At 50.1% G+C, this 13,466-nt stretch overlaps 1 protein-coding gene across 6 annotated transcripts; it reads left to right on the top strand.

Annotated features, from left to right (window-relative positions):
- Nucleotides 1-1,398: 1,398 nt before the first annotated feature.
- Nucleotides 1,399-7,959, top strand: MYCN (MYCN proto-oncogene, bHLH transcription factor). 6 transcript variants are annotated; one of them, XM_069805766.1, is made up of 3 exons: nucleotides 1,399-1,603; nucleotides 4,296-5,149; nucleotides 6,453-7,959. In XM_069805766.1, exons 2-3 carry the CDS (start codon nucleotides 4,402-4,404, stop codon nucleotides 7,049-7,051), a joined length of 1,347 nt encoding a protein of 448 aa, XP_069661867.1. In that variant the 5' UTR covers nucleotides 1,399-1,603; nucleotides 4,296-4,401; the 3' UTR covers nucleotides 7,052-7,959. The 6 variants fall into 6 exon arrangements, with proteins under 6 accessions (XP_069661867.1, XP_069661870.1, XP_069661869.1 ...); XM_069805769.1 differs by lacking the exon at nucleotides 1,399-1,603 and adding an exon at nucleotides 2,252-2,784; XM_069805768.1 differs by lacking the exon at nucleotides 1,399-1,603 and adding an exon at nucleotides 2,791-3,001.
- The last annotated feature ends 5,507 nt before the right edge of the window (nucleotides 7,960-13,466 follow it).

Here is a 13,466-nt window from a genome sequence, read left to right as displayed (position 1 = left end):
ACAATAAATCAGATAGCAGCCCATGTCCATCTCTAAGGTAGGGACATATCAGTAGCTGCACACATAAAAACATTAAAGGAAATGTAGAAGACAAAAATAATTACTTTAAGGAACAAATCGTACGTAATTACTTGAATTGAGGAAGGTCCTCAGTTGACGAGTATAAATAAATTGTTCACACATTTGGTGAGACACATACTAACTGTTCATGTCTCCCCGCAAGCTGCAACCTGTTCAAGGCTACTGAAATGTGAGGGGAGAAAAATCCCAACCACCTACACCTTTTTCGTCCAGCCAAATCATCCAAACAGAAATTAATAAAGCTCGGCGCTTTCGTAAGACTTCACATCTTCAAAGTACCGAGCACGCATTAGCTAATCAATGAATTCCCCTGTCTTGAATCCAAAGTGCATTAGAGGAATGGAGGCCAAATCACAAAAGCTGGGGCAAGCCTGACCTCAAACATCTCACCAGCTTGCTGCCACGGGGGCTGGCTGAAACCCCGGCAGGAGCCGATCCAGCGCTCCTCCGCTTCATGGCGCTTCATGACTCCAGCCAGCTGCTACCTCCCCGCCACGCTGTAACCCATAGCGGGGGATCTAGAAGTCACCTTCAGCACCCCCTGCTTGGGTCCTGCCCGCTCGGGAGCTCCGCTACAGAGGATTCGCTCTCCGCGCAGCCAGGGCCAAACGAAGGCTCCTCGGCGGAACCGCGACCAGCCACCCCTGCGCGGAGGGGAAAGGTAAGCAGGAGCGAGCTGGGGGAGCCAAGAGCCTGGCAGAAGCCCACTGCCTCGGCTGCGGCCATTCAAAGCAGCCGTCGCCCTTGGCCAGCCAACCCAACCGGCCTGGCCTCCACGGGCAGCACAGGGCAGGCCGGCCGCCGCCATCTCGCCACCGCCGGGCAGACCCGTGCCGCGGCCCGGGGGTGCCCAGCCGGCCTTGCTGCCGCCCCGGACGCCCGCCGGCTTCAGGACCACAGCGGGCACGCCCGCCGGTTCTCAAGGCCGCCTCAGGACGCCGAGGGGCTGGCGGAGCCCCCGAGCTTTGGCCGCCGAGGCGCGGCGTGGAGGCGAGGGGGGCTCACCGGGGCGAGAGGCAGGACCTCCGGCCCAGCCGGCCCCCCGCGCTCCCCGGCGGGGACGAGGCGAAGGCGCGCTCGGCCCAGCCCTGCCTTCCCCCGGGGCCTACTGCCCCCCTCTCGGGAGAAGCCGCCCCCTCCTCGGCCGCCTTCACCGCCGCCCCGCCATGCCTCCCGGAGCCGCCGGCTTTGAAGGCCCCGGGCTCGCCCCCACCGCCGGCCGAGGCGGGCCGGGGAGGCGGCCCCCGCCGCCGCACACAAAGCGGCCGCCCGCCGCCACCAGCCTTCCTGCGAGCGACGCCCAAGTCCCCGCCTCAACCTGCAGCCTATGAGCGAGGAGGCGCCGCCCCGAGCGGCGGCCGGATCGGGAGCGGGCCGGGGAGCGCAGCCGCCGCCGGCCGCGCACCGCCGAGGAGAGCGCCGCGCTCCCGTCCTGCCGCGTCCTGCCGCGTCGCGTCGCGTCCCGTCCCGTCCCGTCCCGCCGCCGGCCCCCGCGCCCGCGGGGAGAGGAGGCGAGAGAGCGGTGGGTGCCCCGCCGCTGGGGATATGCGCGGAGGCGCCGGGCGAGCGCCGCGCCGCGCCGCGCCGCCGCTCCTGCCGGCCCTCCGCAAGGTGTCGCCGTCGGCAGCGGAACGGCGGGCCGCGGCGGCGCCCGCCGAGTGGCGATGTCCAGTTCCGCCGGGCCGCGCCGCGCCGCGCAGGGCCGGGCAGTGCCGGGCCGGGCCGGGCCGCGGCGGAGAGGTGTGCGCGCACGGGGGGGCGCGGGCCTGGCCGGCGGCCCGACCGCGGGCCCGCCCCGGCAGCCCGGCCGGGGCAGCCCGCCGCGGCGCCGGCGTGCAAGCCCCGCTCGCCTGCGGGGAGGCGATCCCCGCAGCGTGATTATTCCTAATTATTTAAAAAGCCCAGAGTCGAAGCGACTCCCTCGTCCAGCCACTTCCTTTATCCTCTTTCTTTTTTCTTTTTTTTTAATTGCCCCGGGTGTTTCCGCGGGAGATCGCGGCCGCGGGTGGGGGGCGGGAGCGGGGCGGGGGGGGGGGTCGCCGCTCCCCTGAGCGGCGGCCCGGAGGCGACGTTCCCCCCGAGCTCGGGGGCCGGGGTGGCGCGGGGAGGGGGCGACACAAAGGGCCGGCGGCCGCGGCGGGCTCCGCGGGCCGGCGCGGAGCGGGGGGCAGCCCCCGAGGCCGGCCCCGGCCCCCCGCGGCCGCCGGGCGCCCTCCCCGGTCCGCCCCTGGCGCTTTTGCTCCGGGAGCGGGACCTCATTCTGCTGGCGGAGAATAAAGAGCGAATGGGGCTTTTGGCGCCAAATGCCAGGCACCTCCCTGCTTGTATGGAAATGAGGGAGGTGGGGTTAGGCTGCTCTCGCTTTTCTCTCTTTTTTTTTTTTTCTTTAATGCTGCCCTCCCCGGGTGTGTCAGCTTTTTTTTTTTTTTTTTGCCCCCTTGCTTTTTTTTTTTAATGCCTTTTTGGGGGGTTAATAATATCCAGCAGCTTCAAAGCCAGCCAGTGACAGTCATCTGTCTGCAAGCAAAGGGTGAATGCGGAGGCTTGGGCCGGCCGCGGGGGCCGGGCGGGCTGGCGCTCAGTAAAGTGCAACATACAAGATCATCTGCTTTTTTTTTTTTTTCCCCCCTTTTTTTTCTTTCCCCTTCCCCCCCCCCCCCGCCACTCCTCCCCCTTGCAACACCCACCACCATCACCAAGGAGGTAAGAAGAGGAAGCTGCAGGGTCTGGGCTGCAGGACAAAAACCCAATCAAATAAATACAATTCCACATCGCATTTGAGTTGCTAAACTAGGGAGGATGGGAAGGGAAGCGCAGGGGCATTGCAGTGCGTGAATGGGTTTTTCATTGAGCAGAAGAAAATCCTGGAGGATATTTTTGTTTTGGTTTGGAGCTGTCGCATTGAGATCGCCTGTGTTTTGTAGGTGCCTCTTTACTGCTTTGCATTTTAAACGGTTTAATGTATTTCACGAGTAGAAAAATGTACAATACTGGAAGTGATCAGGGGGCGGGGCAGGGGGAGAGCAGCTGAGCCGGGCTCGTTTCTTTGCATTTCATCATAAGGCTTTTAATGGATTTTTTTTCCCCCTTTCGGTCTCCGTTTCAGCGTCAGCTGTTGTGAACCCAGCAGAACGGTTTCCCTTTGCGTTACCTTAAACGAGCTGAAGGGAGACGCTGAATGTCCTTTTTGAACTTAAAGTCTTTTTTTTTTTTTTTTTAATGTCTGATGCAACTGAGGTCTCGGAGGAGGAATGGGGCTGTGGTTGACTGGTCGTGGCTAGTGAGTGGGGGGTCCGGCCGAGGTAAGGGCAGCAGCGTGCGTTTTCCGGAGGTGAGAGGGCTGGAAAGCTGGTGTGTTTGCAGGAGGTTTGATCGCGGGAAGTGGCAAAATGCGCAAAGTTGTTGTCCTTGCAACCTCTCCGTTGCTCTCGTCTTAAACTGGAAAAAGGGGGAGAAAAACTTCCCTCACCTTCTTGGCAAATCAGGAGGCTTTGTTGGTGGCGCCGGGGTGGTTTTAATGCATTTTTGTGCGAGAGATTATTACATAAGGTTGATAATTTCTGTTGCTGCTGGATTTCCCCTCCTCCTCCTCCTCCTCCTCCCCCACCCCCCTTGTGTGTTTTGTGCGGATTTCTCTGGCTCGCTTTGAGTGAATGAACTGGCGATTTGCGAAGTTGCAAAGAGCCCGTCCGCCCCCTTTTTTGCATCCTTCTCTCTCCCCTTTGCACTGCTCCGCAGATGACAAAAGGAGTAAACTTCCTCTACTTTTGCTGGCATATTAAGAGGGCTTTCTGGAGAGATTACGGTATCAAAGCCTTGCATCTGTCTACAGTTACTCTGCTGTTTTGAGCGTTTGAAGCAGTTTGGGGAGAGCAGGCGAGTGCTATGTGCAAAAGCACTGAGGTGCTTTGCATCCTTGCTGTACCGTGCCGGCTGGTTTTGTGTCCTCACGGAGCGCCGGGGAAGGCGGAAAGCTTTGCGTGTGGGAGCACTACCTGATCGCTTTTCTTTGAATATCTTGAGTCGGGAGGAAAGGTGTGTGAGATGCATTTTCTTCTCAACTTGCGAAAGGCTCCCTCTTTCTTGCTGTTGATGATGGGATTATTTTTTTTTTTCTTCGGTTAAGAGGAAGGGAGTCACAGTCACATTCGTGTCTTGTTTGTTTCTTCGTGTTTTAATTGTGGTTGTTTTTTTTTTTATTATTTTTGGTTTAGTTTCAGGTCTTGGGAGAACCTCTCTTCTTCCTCTTGGTGGAACTACCCATAAAACCTGTCTCTAAAACCATCGCCCGACCCAGGGATCAGCGAGAAGAGCCCCGTAATGCCAGGAATGGTCAGTAAAAACCCAGACCTCGAGTTCGACTCTTTGCAGCCCTGCTTCTACCCGGACGAAGATGATTTTTATTTGTGCGGGCCGGACTCCGCTCCCCCCGGGGAGGACATCTGGAAAAAGTTTGAGTTGCTGCCCACCCCTCCCCTGTCTCCCAGCCGGGCCGGGCTCCAGGAGCACCCCCCGGGGGGGGCCCCGGTGCCGTGGGGAGGGGCGGCCTTGGGGGGCTGCCGCCCCGCCGACCCCCTGGACTGGGCGTCGGAGCTGCTCCTGCTGCCCCCCGAGGCCGACCTGTGGGGCGGCTCGGACGGCGGGGACTTCTTCGAGACGGGCCTCGGCGTGACCAACAACCTCAACTCCATCATCATCCAGGACTGCATGTGGAGCGGCTTCTCCGCCCGCGAGAAGCTGGAGCGGGCGGTCAGCGAGAAGCTGCAGGGCAAGCCGCCCGCCGCCGCCGCCCCGCCGCCGCCCCCGGGGGCCGCCGCCGCCGCGGGCAGCCCCGCCGCCGCCTCCAGCGGCCGCGCGGAGCTGGGCGGCGCCGTGCCCGAGTGCGTGGACCCGGCCGTGGTCTTCCCCTTCCCCGTCAACAAGCGGGAGGCGGCGGCGGCGGCGGGCCGCGCCGGGGCGGTGGCGGCGGCGGCGGGCGGCGGGGCTCCGCGGGGCGGCCGCCCGCCGCGCCCCGCCGGGGACAGCCGGGCCAGCAGCAGCTCCGGGGACGACACCCTCAGCGACTCGGGTAAGCGCTCGCCGTGCGCGGCCGCCCCGTCCCCGGGGCTGGTGGGGGGGGAGGGGGGTGGCGACGCTGCCCCCGGGCGCCGACGGCTCCGCGGGCCGCCCGGGGGCCGGGCGGGGGCGGCTGCGCCCCGATTCGGTCCCCGGCGGCGGCATCGCCGGGCGGGGCCGGGCGGGGCGGGGCGGGGCGCGGGGCGGCCGGCAGGCGGCAGCAGGCGGCGGCGGCCGCGGCGGGGCCCCCGCGGGAGGGGCCCCACGGGGGCAGCGGGCCCGGGGGCGGCCGGCTCCCGGCCTCCGGTCCCGGCAGCAGCTAGGCCCGGGGGAGCGCCGGGGCTGGAGCCTCGCCGGGGGCTGCGTGGGGCGGGGGACCCCCGGGGCTGCCTTCCCTCCTCCCGCCCCTTGTGGCTGGGGGGTCCCATCCCAGCGGCTGTGCTGGGGCCGGGGGCGGGTGTGCTGCTGGGCAGAGCGGGCTGCCACTGCCACCCTGGGGACGGGCTTCGCGGGGGACGGCCGTGTGCGCTCGTAGGCGTGATTTGGGAAGGCTGGAGCGGGCTGGTGAGCCCTCAGAGCAGCGCTTGCACTGACAGAGCCGAAAATGCCCTGGAACATCTCCGGTCCGTGCCCGCCGCCAAGTCCGCTTGGGCTGAAACGGGGTTTGGCCTGTGTAGATGAGCTGGTCCGTATGACCGTCGCCGTAAAGTCGGTGATCCGTCCCGGGTTTCAAAGTCCGCTGTCCCTTTAATGTCTGGTTTGACAGCTTTGGGTGAGGAAGCACTTCCAACAGCTGTCTTCTTGGCAGGGCACCAAGCGCCGGCTTAAAGGGACCCCGGCTGGAGCAGCTTCACCTTCTGCCTTAGAACAAACCCAGCGATTGTTTCGTTTTCCGGCTGCTTTTCTGCCGAGCAAGGGCTGTGTTGTGACACTGTGCATGCCTTTTGTACGGCAGCTCTATGATTCCGTTCAAAATACATACATTCCGTCTAAAAACTCTTTCCTGCCCCTGCCATTATGTGGGTGGTAGCCCCACTTCGATTGAAAATTACAAGTGTTTTAAAAAAACACAACTCATTAAACTTATTAAACTTTCAGAAATCACTGTTCTTCAGTCATTTCATGTATATTACACAGTTTTCCAGATCTATATCTGGCTACAGATGGTGGGCACACCCTGTTTTCGCCATCAGTTATTTCATTGCAGCTTTTACTCTACATAGTGTTGTCAATAAACGCATCTGGGTTGATACTTGTTCAGAGTATTTTCTGTGAGAATAACGTCTGTTTTATTTTCCATTGTCTGTTACCAAAAGATGACGAGGATGAGGAGGAAGAGGATGAAGAAGAAGAAATAGATGTTGTGACTGTGGAGAAAAGACGCTCCTCCTCCAACAAGGCTGTTACCACCCTTACTATTACAGTGCGTCCTAAAAATACCACTTTTCCATCGGTCAGGACACAGCAGAATGAACTGATTTTAAAGCGTTGCGCACCAATTCACCAGCAGCATAATTATGCCGCTCCTTCTCCATACATGGAGAGTGAAGATGCTCCGCCGCAGAAAAAGTTAAAAACCGAGGTGCCCCGTCCAGTAAAACCCACGATCCAGCCAAAGCCTAAGAGTTCAAGTCCTCGAAACTCTGATTCAGAGGATAGCGAACGTCGACGTAACCATAATATCCTGGAGCGTCAACGGCGTAATGATCTACGGTCAAGTTTCCTAACACTAAGGGACCATGTTCCAGAACTGGTTAAAAATGAGAAAGCTGCAAAAGTTGTGATCTTGAAAAAAGCCACTGAATATGTTCATTCCCTTCAGGCAGAGGAGCAGAAGTTATTGCTAGAAAAGGAAAAATTGCAAGCCAGACAACAACAATTGCTAAAGAAAATAGAATACAAGCGGACTTGCTAAACTTTGTTTTGTTTTGTTTTGTTTTGGCTGACCAGGACAGTCATTGCCACTTTGCACATTTTTGATTCTTTAAAAAAAATTGTGTTTTTGACGTTAAGAATGTTGGTTTTACTTTCAATCCAGTCCCTGAAGTAATCAACAAACTATATTATCCGGGTACGGAGCAAATGGATGTTCTTGCAAGGAGTTTATTGCAAGACTACCAAACAACAATGGACTGCCTTTGTTTTTCTTCTTAAGAACTGTAGATGGTGGGGATTTTTTTTTTTTTTAAATTGTTGTGAGCATTTGGAGCTGCTGATGACATCTAGTTGAGTTTTAAAACGTTCATTCCTAAGTTTTATGGTGCTTATGTTCTAACAGATGTTACTTTAGGGGTTGGCATTTGTACCCCTGTGGGAATTTTCTGTAAATACCATCTACACACTTGCCTTTTGTACATGTCTTGGGTTATGAGAGGTGGCTTTTGCTACCAGTATTAGACTGGAAGTTCATACCTAAGTACTGTAATACCTCAATGTTTGAGGAGCATGTTTTTGTATACAAATATATTGTTAATCTCTGTTATGTACTGTACTAATTCTTACATTGCCTGTATACTTTAGTATGATGCTGATACATAACTAAATTTGATACTTATATTTTCGTATGAAAATGAGTTGTGAAAGTTTTGAGTAGATATTACTTTATCACTTTTTTGAACTAAGAAACTTTTGTAAAGAAATTTACTATATATGCCTTTTCCTAGCCTGTTTCTTCCAGTTAATGTATTTGTTAATGTTTGGTGCATAGAACTGGGTAACTGCAAAGTTCTGTGTTTAATTTCTTCCAACGATGTACATTTAGTGCTGCGTCTTATAGCACTTTGAAATACCTCATGTTTATGAAAATAAATAGCAATTACATGATGTGCCATTTACTATTTTTCTTTTAAATTAAGTTCTTTTAAATAAAATCTCTAACTTCGCAATGTTCGTGAAATACAAAAGCATGGTCCCATATCCTGGGCACTTAAACTCTCAAACTATAGGTGATGCTCTATGAAAAGTCAGCCAGGCAGGACATTTCCCTTTCTGGTTAAAAAGTAATTGTAGTAAGAACAATTTTCCTATACTTTCATACTTGAGATGTCTCCTGAGATGTCAGGATCATCCCGGGGGACTGAACATACCACAGTTAATGGAAAGACTCCTGTGTCTTGTGAAGACTTCTGGAATGTCCACTGTATGCAGAGAATTGTGAGGGATCAGAAACACAGCTAGCATCCTCCTGCTAAGGGACTGGCTTCAGTGTGGTAGGCAGGTGGAGAGGTAAATGATGGAGGTACACTTTGCTACAGCACAAAAAATGCAGTATTTGTAGCAATCAAAGATCTTATTTGACTGCTGTTCTTAGTTGGATTACAAAAGGCTTCTCCTAAAAGCAGTCCATCATTGCATAGGAGAATTAATGTTCTTGTTTGTAGCTGAAGATCCTGTTTGTTACTACTTGTGCTAAGTTAGTAAAATTAAAAATCCCAGGGAAGATACAGTTCTGAGGTACGGAGAGCTGTGAATCGTGCATCAAATGGCATGTAGTCTGAACAATGAAACTTGGCAGGTCGTTGTCTCAAGAGGTGTGATGGCATTTGGTGTGATGGGAACAAGACTTTTAAGTCTGTGAAATATGTTTGGTCATTTTGGTAAGCTTGAGACCAAGGAGTTGTTTTATTTTCCAGTCTGTGCAGGTATTTCTGATCTCTTTCCCCAGACTGAACCTGAAAAGTAAGGTATGGATTAATGACCAAGTGGCCAGCAAGTAGCTTAAGGATCAACTTGCAAGGAGCTAGTCTGGGACGTCTGCCTCTACTTCAGCCACGAAGGAAGTAACTTGCTTGGTGATTGAGGTACAGAACATCTCATATTTGCCATGAAGTAACAGAGATTAAAAGCAGTATGGGAACAAAATCGCCACAGTAATGGATGTGCCATATGTCCATGCCATACAGTGGCTGGTTGGTGTACCTGTAACCTGTGCATTCTTGGGCCCCAGCCAGCTTCTGCAGCAAGAACATTGGGAATTGTACTTAGTAATCTTACAGTGCAGTAAATCCAGATCCTGGGCAGGCACGAATTGGTGTAACACCGTTTAGATTCAGCTAGGCCTACACAAGGTTATGCCATGTGAAGAATTGGCCTGAATAGACTTAATATCTTCTAAATTCAGACTTGAGGACCACAGTCATTCCATAAATAGAATCCTTGTTTTCATTCCCTTGATGTGGACTTGATCATGCTGCTGCTACTTTCCCAGTACTGTGAAAAAACAATAAAAAGACAAAGCCTAAGCAGAGACGATTGGTGTGGACAATCACAGGGTACATTTAATTTTACTAGCTACAACAAACAATTTTCAAACCCCATTTTATTAGCATTTTTTTGTTGAACTGCAGTTGTACTGTTTTCACACATGGTACAAGTCACATGAGTGACTTGAAGGAGAAAGCTTTTCAAACATCCACTGTATTGTCTTTCTAACCTGTGCCTGCTTGACTTCCAACAAGGGCTTCTTAACATGAGTTTACAGTTAGACTTAGTATAACATTAAAAAAAAAAGTAACAGCTGTATACTGGCCCAGTACTTTCCTAGCAGATGCAAATCATATTCTGAACAAAAATAAATCACAGAATGATGTGTCACTGTCTCTTTACGGTCTAGGAATGTACTGTCTGAGGACTGAACATGCAAAATTGAACAGAGATTCCTTTCCCCTTCCCCTTTCTCGTGGAGAACATCTGGTCCAAATCCTCCACTCAGAGGAGGGCCAAATTCTAGGTCAGAACAGGTTGATCAGGGTTGTACGCAGCCAAGGTTTGAATGTCTTCAGGGATGGAGATTCCACAGCCTTGCCGGACAACACATTTCTTTGTTTGACTACCGTGACTGACACAAATTTTCCTGCTATCTGTTTGGAATTTTCCTTGTTGCAACCCCTGCTCATTGCCTCCTGTCTTTTTGTGTTTAACCTCCCAGAAGAGTCTGGCTCCACCTTCCGTGTAACCTCCCATTAGGTAGTTGAAGGCAGCAATTACTTCTTTCTCTTCCTGAGACAACCCAGTTCTGTCTTGTATTGTTGTGGTATCCAAGCATTTAGAGTATAATAGAGGTGTCAAATACTCAGATTTGTTTGGATATTCAACACAAATCCCATTTGAAAGCCTCTTTTTCAGTGTGGGAGTCTTGGCCTGATATTTTTTAATTCAGTGAAAACGTCCACCTGATGTCAATGGAGATAGAATCAGGCCCCATACGGTTCAGAAATGCCCCCATACACTGTACTGTTTGCTGCTATATGCTGTGCTACCAGTACTTTGGGTCTGTGTTTTTTTTCTGTTAAATAACTTTCAGGAGTTAATAGGTTTGTTTTCATACTGTTGCTGTAGGGAGCAACTTGTCAAGTACCAATGTTTTTGTAAACAAAATTCTCAGTTGTAGGATGTTATTAAGTTACAATTGTTAAATAGAAGATAGTGGGTTTCAATTCTTTTATATTTACACGATAAAAAGAATTGAGAGGTTTAGGAAAGATAGCTTTTGAAAAGCAGAGGTAAACAATTCATTTAGTAATATTTTCTGATGAACCAGTACCCAGCAGGGTACATAGACAAGGACATAGAGACATAGGAACAACAGTAACAGAAGATCCTTCTGCCTTCCTATCTAGAGTGAAGAGTCCATAAGGAATCAGTCAAATAATGAATTGAGACACTATTCCTTTTTTTAATATACATGCCTACATTTGCATAACAAATGCAAACATATCTGCCTAGAGAATCTGTTAGAAAATGTGGCAAGTACCTAATAACTGCTTATTAAAAAGCAGGTATTGCTGATTCCTGAAGGGAAAACTGAATTAGATTAATTGCAATCATCTTATCTACTCTGCTATAAAAATTCCCAAGTTCTTTTTCATACAAGACAGAATCTGCTGATGGAATCAGATGGTTTCCTCCCAAATCCCAGAGGATGGTCTCCTTCCACTTCTCTGTTTATTTGCTTAAAAATACCACTAAGAACACAAGGGACTTGAAACGCCAAAATGAAATGATTCCTCCATAAACTAGTATAAGTAAAACACCAGCGGGAGAGCTTAAAAAGGTGAAATGTGTTAATGATGTCATTACCACTAGGTCACCTGGTGCCATGAGTGTGAAGGAAAGTGCATTTCTCAAACCCCAAGCTGCTGTTATAGCAACTTATCACCAGGTCTTGGCAAGACTGCTTGAGATTTCATGATGTGTATAATTTGCAGAGGGCACATTTGCTCCTGGTAAGGATACTGATAAACCAAGCTAGAATAAAATGACTTTAAAAGGATCCCATTCTTAAGCCTGAATTTCCTGGCTTGTGGCTGGTTTAAATCAGAAGATTTAATTTTATTTAAAGTTTTAAGTTCGAGATCATGAATTTAATGACTTTTTTATGTACCATGTTGTTTATCACACTCTTGGCAAATGCTTCATGATTTATACCTAGGTTCCATTCTTTTCCTTGTCTCCATTCCCCCTGTCCTTTTTCCCCTTCCCCTTCCTCTTTCTCTTCCCCTTTATACCTAAACTACATGTGGTGTCTCTTCTCTCAGGAGCCCAAAGCCATCAAACTTAAAGGGATTTGAGGTGTCACAACAACCCCTTTAAAGTAAGCAGGGATTTCAGTAGAAACAGGAGATAGGCAACACTTCCAGGAATCTCACAGGAATGGTGAGAATGGTGCAAAACGTGGAAGAGAAGCTGATTGTAGGGCCAGCCCAGCGGTTTTTGCCCCAGCACTTCTGGCTAGCACTGGAGCATTGAGAAGCAGAGCACCAGCTTGCCTCAGCAATTGCCTGAATCCAGAGCCCTTGGTCTGTGCCCAGACAAGCTTTCACTTCTGCTGGGCTACCTTTTCCAATCTGCCACCACACACTAGTTTTTGCTGCCTGTCTCCTTCTGCTGACCCTGCAAACGGGCATTTTGTTGTTAGGTTGCATGAGATGGTAATTTCCCCTGCCTGCAGATCTGCGATTCTCATCCAGCTTTGTGCCCCTTAGAGGGCCAGATCCTTCTTTCAGTGAGATTAGTTAGATATATATTTGATCAACAGTCAACTCAGAGGAAATAAAATGAATTCTTGATCTTTGAGCTGTGAAGACTCCTTGTATGTATGCTGTATGTATAGACTAACATAGATGCTGCATGCACACAAGGGATTCCATATGTGTTGATTCATGAACCCTGCTAAATAAAGCCCTGCTAAAGGGTGTATTTTAACAGAGTAAGTAACAAGACTGTCTACTTGATCCTTTGAAGAAAAAGCAAACGAAGGTATTTTGTTTCCTGTGTTTATGATTACAATATGAGGCATATACATAACGCAGAAATGCAAAAAAAAAAAAAAGTACCTACAAAGTAAGTACAATTAATGGCAAGTATTTTTTTAACTCCATGATGAAATGGGTGGGTGGGTAGACTTAGCAGACTTAAAATTTATCAGACTCATAACTGAATTATGGCCTATTTGTTACTGATCTCTGAACTGTTGAGTTACATTTCGTATGCTTAATCATTGTTAGGCTCCATATATACTATTACAGCTGCACTATTTGTGAGCTATATAATTTGCCATGATATAGTTCGTCCATCTGACATTGTTTAGGTAAGTGGAGACATTTTTGGTTTACGGTAAAATAAGATTATTTCTTTTTTCTTATTCTATGCTCCCAATTTCCCAGTCTCATTTGTCTGCTTTAAGTATTTACTGCTTTCTATCTTCTGTACTGCATGCATTTAGGGAGACGAACTGTCTTCTATGATATCTGTCTGAAGCTGAGGTTAGCTTATGTTCCTGTGAGTTGCTATATCAATCATTACAAAACTATGACAAGAGTCCTGTTGTCCAAAAGAACAGTGTCTATCAGCTAAATATAGTGTACTTTTATATTAGAGGTAGGATGAATCATGTTTTCTACCTCTGTTTAGTTACACCTTCTAATCTACAGGCATTACACAGTTTCAAGCACCTAGCTGCTTAGCTTCCTAATTCTCCTTATGTAGTCACCAGAGAGACACAGCCTTTTCCCAGAGCATCTACATTGGGCTTTTACTGGAACGGGCACAAACACTGCTCTGTACTATGGGGAAAGAGTGATTACAATGCAAAAAGGGTGATTACACGAACTATGTTAAGGGCTTCTTTATTGCTGCTGGGTATCATCAACAAGTTGCTTGATCCATAGTTGATTTTACTCACCAGATGAAATTTAAAGCAATGATTTGGAGAAAACTGCAGGTTAACAGATTTTTTTCTCAGAATAAAACAGTGGATGAATGTAGGCTATATAGTTAATTTAATTGGTTATTAATTGAGCATTATTTGGATTGATATTTTTAGTATCTGT

The sequence above is a fragment of the Haliaeetus albicilla genome, chromosome 18 (assembly GCF_947461875.1).
Source record: "Haliaeetus albicilla chromosome 18, bHalAlb1.1, whole genome shotgun sequence".
NCBI classification, from domain to species: Eukaryota; Metazoa; Chordata; class Aves; order Accipitriformes; family Accipitridae; genus Haliaeetus; species Haliaeetus albicilla.
Note: the sequence above shows the minus strand (reverse complement) of the source record. Positions and strands in the feature narration are given on the sequence as shown.

Excerpts from the sequence above, each read along its gene's own strand:
- MYCN (XM_069805766.1), top strand. The coding sequence starts at position 4,402 with ATGCCAGGAATGGTCAGTAAAAACCCAGACCTCGAGTTCGACTCTTTG. Across the intron at positions 5,150-6,452 it reads CGACACCCTCAGCGACTCGG|ATGACGAGGATGAGGAGGAA; the intron begins GTAAGCGCTCGC and ends TGTTACCAAAAG.